This window comes from Gasterosteus aculeatus, chromosome 20 (assembly GCF_964276395.1).
Source record: "Gasterosteus aculeatus chromosome 20, fGasAcu3.hap1.1, whole genome shotgun sequence".
Taxonomy (NCBI): Eukaryota; Metazoa; Chordata; class Actinopteri; order Perciformes; family Gasterosteidae; genus Gasterosteus; species Gasterosteus aculeatus.
In genome coordinates this window covers 5,061,796-5,069,772 of record NC_135707.1, presented here as the reverse complement: position 1 = coordinate 5,069,772, position 7,977 = coordinate 5,061,796, and the positions used below count along the sequence as shown (strand labels likewise).

The following is a 7,977-nucleotide window of genomic DNA, read 5'->3' as shown; positions in this document are numbered from 1 at the left end:
CCGCTCTTCCATGAAGGCCAGATTTGTGGAGCACATAACAAATACTGGTCTTGTGGACAGATTCGCCCTCCTCAGCTCTGGATCTTTGCAGTTTTAGATATGCTTTCAAATATATTTTGTTGGAGCGGAATTGAAAGTTATTCAGTTGATCTGCAGGTGACTCATTGGAGGATAAACTCGTTCATATTATGCAACCATTAGCAAAGACAAACTGGAAACGCTCGAGTAGAAATTGATTGGAAATAAAGACGCTGATGGTAAATAGCTCCACCTAGTGAAGAACGGACGCATCTTCAGATTCATTTGTGCTGCTCTCAAGTCAGCTTCATTCATTCAAATACACTTGAACATCAACAGTATTCTTCACTTGTATTTATTCATACTATCTCATATTTATATTCTATGTTCATTTGAAATTTATATAGTTATTTACATATGGCAGTGTTGCCAGTTGCAGAAACATGTTTTAACAAAATGGATGACAAACATTAAAATTCTGTGTCATGCTAAAAGCAGACAAAGATAATAACATACAAACAAGTGGGGAAACAGCAGAAACGTGTGACAATTTTTAGGGTTTAAATGTTCTGCTCAAGAACAAATCCCCGGAAAAAAAAAACGTGACACTATTTACAGGGAAATCGAGACGAGAGGTAGAAGAACTCCCACGTGAGAACAGTTGATATTATGCAGTAGCAGCGTCCATCAGTCAATAGTATTGGAACAACCCAACACGCGGCGCGTCGGCTTCACACCGTCCCTCACATTCCGCTGCCGGACACACTGAGGAATCCTTAGTGTCCCAAAGAGCGACTCATTAGTTCCTGCTCGCAACGTCCGATGGAGGCCAGTCATGTTCTCCGACTCGTGCGTGAACCAAGGCCCTCCTGCCTTCTATAAATACAGTACGTCTCATCTTAATTTCTCTTCAGGTTTCTACTCGGCATCAAATAACAACTTTTAATACATTCCAGAAACAAACACGCGAGTGGGTCGGCTCGTGGGGGACGGAGGAGGGCGACGCGAGAGGCAGTTCCTGCCGGAGGTGTGTGGATGAGCTGGAAGCTGGAAGCTCTTTCAAGGGTGCACTTTGAAGGTGAGGAGCTCCTCGGAGTGCATGTTGTTGAGCGAACGCAGCTCGGGGAGCTTGAGCAGCAGCTTGGTGAAGGTGGTGGCCGACTCCTCGCCGTGGTTATGAATCACCAGGTTCCTCAGACCCCGGATCAGCTGGTCCTGCAGGGCCTCAACGGAGCTCAGGTCCTGAATCCCCGAGCGATCTGTGTCAGAGGCCGAGAGGGAGAAAAGGGTCAATGCCGGTGGCCAGAAGGGGCTTCGTTAAAGAGTTTTAGATTCATTTGATTTAGCTCCTCCCCTTTCTCACATCAGAAGACAGTTTTCTTACCGGCTGACACGAGCACCACGGCCATGAAGAGGCGCATTTCGTCCGAGTCGAGCCGCAGCGCCGCCAGCTTCTCGCTGAACTCGCACATGGAGTTGAGCAGCTCGCCGGCGCCCAGCGACCTCAGCGTGTCGAGGCTGTAGCGCTTGCCGCTCAGGAAGGTCACGGTGCGCTCAACCACGTTGAACAGAGAGGCAAATCGGACCATCAGCACCTGGGAGGGGGAGGTTAGAGGTTTAGTCGGATGAAGCCACAACCACCAAAAAAAAATTAAAAGATCGGAGCACATCGTCCCCTACGCATTTAAAGAACCCGCCGCGGGCTTCGAAAGCGTGGCACAACGTAACATCAAGTTCTCTTTACCTCAAACGTCCCGGCCTTCAGCAGGCCGACCTGGTCGTGCTCGGGGAGGTCGCGGAAACCCGGGATGCTCTTGGCGAAGTCGACCACGTCCCGCACGGCGGGCGTGAAGCTCTGGGAGAACTCCTCCCAGACCTGCTGGCTCGGCTTGCGGGGGTCCACGTAGGGGGACGAGTTCATGGGACAGACCTGGAACAAAAGAACACGGTCAATCGGGGGCTCGATGCGCCTAACTTTGCTTTTCAGATGCAGGAATATTTACGTGACCGGAAGGAGAAAGACACTCACCAAGTGCGCTCTGCTGTTCACGCAGCTGGTTGGTCCGCTGTAACCGGTTTGTGTGTTGAAGCCGAGCGGTCTTTGGAAGTCTTCTGAATGTTTGCAGCTGGGGGCGCTGTTGAGCTGCTGCTGGTGAACTTCGCTCTCCTCCCTGTAAGCAGTGTTGGTGACGCGCGGACTGATACAGTAAGGACGGTCTTGGTAACCCCCGGCAACCACATTGCTGTTCCAGCAGCTCCGGCTCCCCTGCTGCTGCTGCTGCTGCGCCGCCATGCGGCCATTGCACCCAGTCTGCGGGGGGACGACCGCCCCAGTCAGGGGCGAAGCCCGGTCCCACCCGGGGGACCTCTGCTGGCTGCACGCGAACGCGCCGCGGTTCTGCCTGCTCGCCGTCGCCGCCGCCTCGTCCTCGCCGCTGTCCGACGCGCAGGACGAGCCCGAGCTGAAGTTGGTGTCCATGGAAACCACGGACTCAGAGTCCTGGGGGAACCGCGGGGAGGAAGGGTTGGAGCACGCCGGGGAGTCGGAAGCGGAGGAGGAAGAAGAGGCGGGCGAGGAGGCGCTCTTGGGCTCCGCGGGCAGCGGCGGGCTCTGGTGGCCGTGCAGCATGCTCTGCAGCGGGCTGTTGCTGCTCAACATGTTGTTCATGGCGTTCTGCATCTCCAGCAGCATCCTCTGCTTCTCCCTCTTTGGGATGCGGCCAAATCGGACAGCTGAGAGAAAGAAGAAAAAAAGAAAAGGTCATTAGATTGCGTCGAGATTAAACAACTTTCAATGAGGAGAAGAGAGCGAGTTAATATTCCCCGTCGGCTGACAGAAAGCAAAATGACTTCTCACCATCTTTGGACATGCCGACGGCCAGACACTTCTTGAACCGACACTGCTGGCAGCGGTTCCTGTTTATCCTCACGATGTTGCAGTTCTCCATCTTGAGACACTTCTTGTACTGGATGTTCTGCTGGATGCTTCTCCTGAAGAAGCCCTGAACAAATAGCAATAATAAAAAACAATGAGTATTGTGTAAGTGGATAATAAGTGGATGTGGATGTAAACAGTACGTGGAGAGTTTTCTGAGGGAACTCGTCTCACCTTGCAGCCCTCGCAGGCATGGACGCCATAGTGGAAGCCCGAGGCCACGTCGCCGCACACCTTGCACAGCAGCACCATGCCGTTAATTTCTGCAAAAAAAACAAACAAAACACATTATAAGCAATGATCTTTGTGTCACCAGATTAGACATTGTTCTTAATAACAATAATTATTACCAAGAACAACCATGTTATTTAAATACTTACTGGTGATGCTGCTCTTGGAAGACGCGGTGGAGCGCCCGGCCCTCTCCGCGCCGTGGCCGTTCTTGGCCGCCGGGCAGATGTCCACCACCATGCCGACAGTCCTGCTGGGCAGCGACGAGCGGGGCGCCGGCGTGGCCTGGAAGCCTCGGCTGGGGCTGGTGCTCATCACGAAGGACTCTGGGCTGGAGGCGATGTAGGCGATAACTCCTGTGGAGAGACAGCGATAGCCGTTATAGTGACTTCCCTCTTTTTATTTACAATAACAGGAGGCGTTATTCTTGAGCTTGTACACGAAACACATGCGCCTGCAGACGTTCTGGTATTTCATGTAATTCCGCCCTTATTAGGTACCACGCATGCCAGACGGTAAACCGTGGTAATTAAAATGTCTTGTTTTGTGTGCCAGATTATACTTGGCAGTACACAGAGTACAGTGATTCAATGCGCAAACTGAAACGCCTATCTGGTTTGTTGACTTCTCGGATACACCTGCTTTTATCCCCCAAAGTGCCCTCTGGTTGGATAACACCATTACGTAACAAACACGCGTCTCTGCTATGGGAGGGAGCTCCATACAGGGTCACCGAAGCAATAAATAACCAAATAAAGAAATCATGGGAAGGAAAAAAAGCAAAATAATCGGCGATCAGGTTTGGACTGAAAACCGGTTTGGTTTCAACGATTCAGAACGTGAAGGTCGGTGGACCATCAGTTGGCCCGTGATAGACATGTTACAAAATTGTGGGATTGTGAAGAAAAGTATTATCTAACATGTGATGTGACACACAAGTAATGAATGGATTCACTTTTAGAGAAAGTGGAAGGCAAATCGTGGTTCATACATGTTAATACATTCACAATATATTATCTGAAAAGTCTTGTGTATGAGGAGCAAAGGTCAGAGTGACATGTAAGTTTTGTTTTTCCAATGTATTTCCCCCCCCTTGTGTACTCTGTCAAGTTATTTGAGAAGCTAATTCTACCCACAACTTTTGGTGTTAATTCATAAAGAATTAAAAAGGATATATAAATATAATCGTTTTGCCAAGTCATGTGACCGAAGTAGGGTTTTTAAATTTTAAAGCAGTTCAAATGAACATAATTTGCTTTTTAAAATGAATGTCTTTATTTGGATATTTGTTGAAAAGCCTGATTTTCTTCTTTAATGAAATAAACACTTTGAGGAAGACAGCAGGGGATTACCTAAGCGCAAGTATGACTCTTTTTTTTCATTTTTTTTTTTCACTGCCCACGCACACGACGACCCGTCGTGCATTTCTGTGGAACCGAAATCTAGGTCAGACGCTCTGGCTCCTCTCACGTGTACCTCGCGGTGTGCCTTTATGCAACGTCACCGCGTCACTCCCCCTCCAGCCAATCCGAGAAGAGCTCTAACCCAGGAGCCCGTGTGTCGGGGACACGCCCCCCGGCCAATCAGAGCCGTGTTCCCTGAGAGCGCGTACACACGGCGCACATGGCTTCGGCTGCGCTGTGCATGTGAGCGGGGAAGATAAACACTGTTGTGTCGAATGTAAATGTCCTAAGCCCGTTCAAAAAGACTCGGTTCAACCGCGCGACAGTGTCGTAAAAAACTACTTGCGTCATTTTCCGTCATTAGTTGAACATTTTAGTGCAGTTCCAATGGAAGGACCGCATTAATTTGATTAATTTGTGTTTTGCAAAACACTTAATGCGTGTATATATACACACATACACCCACATATAATAATTAATAAATAAACATAAACATACAACACATATATACATAAATACACCTAAGGATATATATATATATATATATATATATATATATATATATATACAGGGGTATATATATACATATATACATACTATACAGATGTTCCGTGATGGGGAGGGTCTTACAGAATGAATTGGGACCACTACAGATTTATTAAATGTTAACACCCTCTCTGCGAACTGCATGCGATGAATGACAACGTTAAATTCCCCGAAATTAAAAATGAAAATTGTTATTTGTCCGCTTACCAGGATTGTGGGTCCCCATGTCCTCAGGAATATCTTGATCGAGGTAAACAAAAAAAAGGAAAAATAGGAATAAATCGGATGATTCAAATGTCTCCAAAATCTCCCGGAAGAAAGAACAAATCCCGCACGAAAGGCAGTTGAGAAGACGAGGCTCGTTCTGTGTAAAGGATCTTCTCAGAGAACAAGTCCAATGCGTCCAGCTCGATGGAGATCACTTCTTATAGTGAGAGTGCTAGTCGGTAGGAACTAAATGTTCTCGGTCGTGGGCTCGTCCATGTGCACTTTTCTTTGGCTCCGCCCTCCCTGTTCTCGAGCCACTTTAACCCAGTGACACAGTTTCAGGGCCCCGGAGGGAGTCGGGGGGGGGCGGGGCCTCGTGGCTTGCGCAGAGAGGAATGTGTAACACAGCGGGTCACGTTGCAGAGCACAACGTGCACGCTGAGCCGTGGACAGACACACCGCAGCAGAGCGCGTTCAGGCTGTAAGTGGACCAGCACGCAAAACACCTGAGTACAAACCTGTTTTAAATAATGAACAGTGCAAAGTACAAAATGTGCAGAAGGGAGTGAAGGCACTTATCAAATACATATCGTCATGACATCCTAAATTATTATGCTAACATTAGGACACACTGTTGAAAGCCATTAAAATGTACAGGCATAACATATTACATACACAAGATTATGTTTTACTTATTCAAACATTTTTATTCATTTATTTGTCTGTAACTGTAAATTGTTTTCCAGTTTTTCATTCCAGCTGTTGAAATCTGTTTATCACAAAATATTTTGACCTATTTTCTATTTTTTCCATGTCATTTTGCATCTGCAAAGATTACCTTGTTTTTACCAATCCTTCACAGACCAAATGGAAACTCTCGCATGCTGCTGCAGACAGCCGCGCATAATCGTATTGAAAAGAAGTTGCCGCTTTATTTCCAAAAAACGACTGCAGACGGTCGTCGGCGTGATGCTTACGGTTAAAGTTTTCATCGCGGTAAAACACTGTAGCATTAAACACAAAAATACATTTCCGCTTTATAATTTAAGTTTGTACTTACTTTTAACTAATGAGGTTTTGAGTTACTCTGGATGCCTTTTATGTGACCTGGTCTGTATAAGCAAAGCAGACCTTCTATTCTACCCCCCGGTAAAACTCCTCGGAAACGCTACCGCCGTTTCCACGTGTCGGGTGACCTGGCTGTGGTTTTAGGCCACTGGCATTGGCTTGCCATGCGTTCATTTTTCCTTTATAACCACACAAGATCAATAAAAATCTTAATTTTGTTGACACATCATAAATACATGTCTCAGACACCACTGTTTCATCTCACTCAGCGACTAGTCAATGAGAGATGTCATCTCGGCAAGACCACAAGCCTTATTTTGGAAACAAAAAAGGTCCCCTTTGTACACAGAGTCGACTTCTAGAAAGGGAAATCAAAATTACGAAACCTCATTTTGTTTCTGCGCACGGAAACCCCCTAACTTTTCCCCAGAAAATGAAAGAATTGAGGACAGCGCGGGCGAAGGATGTGCAGGTGTCAAGGTTGAATATATGTAACGTTGAGCAGAACTTGAAGTCACGATGAAACTTCAGAACGTCTTTACGGAGTAAGAAGACGGGATTTCATCAAATCTTTCCTACTAAACGACAACAAACTGATTGTGACCTCAAACCGTGACTAAATTAGACCTCAACCGCATGATGCCGAAACCAAGTTTTCACAGAGGGAAATCCAAACGTGCCGTGATGTCACGTTGCTGGCTGCTTCTACCCGACCAGTGGTGGTCCGGTTACACCATTGGTTTCGGCTAACGGTTGAAAGCTAAAAGGCTCAAAGACTATCGGATGTGTCCGTCACCGACATTCAACCCCCCGGGATTAAATGTGTTCACTTGGCTGATCCCTTCACTTTTGGTCTCGCGCTGACAGCTGGTTCATTTGTCCAGTGTTCTGATTAATGAGCAAATGTAGACCTGCAGAACTAATCACGTCGACATCAGCGTCAGTTGTACTTGTGTTTAGCGCTAAATAGCAAACGTTAGCATGCTTACAGGCTAACAAGCTAATTTATTTGTAATTGTTCTACTGAAAGGAAACATGTGAAACACATATTTCACCATTTGTTAAACTATACAATTAGGAAACTTGTGTTTTTTTCTCCACTGCGATCGTAATTCTGCTCTAAAATGGATTCTTTGAAACTGGATTTGAAAAAGGAAACGGGACCTTCCAACGCGATCAATTAAGAAACCGCAGAGTACAAAATGTACAGTCCAAACCAACCGCAGGAATTGTACTCTGGTCGATCTATTTTAATAATCTTGGCAGCACATAGTGTTCCTGAGCATCAGCCACCTTCCTTATAATTACACGTAATAAGGTGTTGTTTGAGCGCTCAACGTAGCGTCACGAGTCACGCTCTAGTTCTTAACCTCACAGACACACTTGTTTGCACATTTGAAAGATTCAAATGTTTTTTAAAATTTTTTATTAACCACATTTGCCGCCTTTTGGGATATTTTTGCATAATAGGAAACGGGTCTAAAGTAGAAAAGACGGAGGGAATTTTGGCGGTGACCCGCGGCGTTGAACCAAAGGTGGTTCTGTTGCTAACGTTAGCCCACGTGAGGT

The 7,977-nt window shown here is 46.6% G+C and overlaps 1 protein-coding gene across 1 annotated transcript; it reads right to left on the bottom strand.

The window, feature by feature from the left end:
- Positions 1-357: 357 nt before the first annotated feature.
- On the bottom strand, positions 358-5,858 carry nr1d2a (nuclear receptor subfamily 1, group D, member 2a). The gene is made up of 8 exons (XM_040165544.2): positions 5,341-5,858; positions 3,334-3,540; positions 3,128-3,216; positions 2,876-3,020; positions 2,048-2,751; positions 1,763-1,948; positions 1,403-1,613; positions 358-1,277 (listed from the first exon to the last, which is right to left on the bottom strand). The coding sequence occupies exons 1-8, from the start codon at positions 5,357-5,359 to the stop codon at positions 1,078-1,080; spliced, it is 1,761 nt and encodes a 586-aa protein (XP_040021478.2). The 5' UTR covers positions 5,360-5,858; the 3' UTR covers positions 358-1,077.
- Between the last annotated feature and the right edge of the window lie 2,119 nt (positions 5,859-7,977).

Coding starts and splice junctions, on each gene's coding strand:
- nr1d2a (XM_040165544.2), bottom strand. Junction 2,752..2,875: donor CGTCGGCATGTCCAAAGATG/GTGAGAAGTCAT, acceptor TCTTTCTCTCAG/CTGTCCGATTTGGCCGCATC. Junction 1,614..1,762: donor TGAAGGCCGGGACGTTTGAG/GTAAAGAGAACT, acceptor TCCCCCTCCCAG/GTGCTGATGGTCCGATTTGC.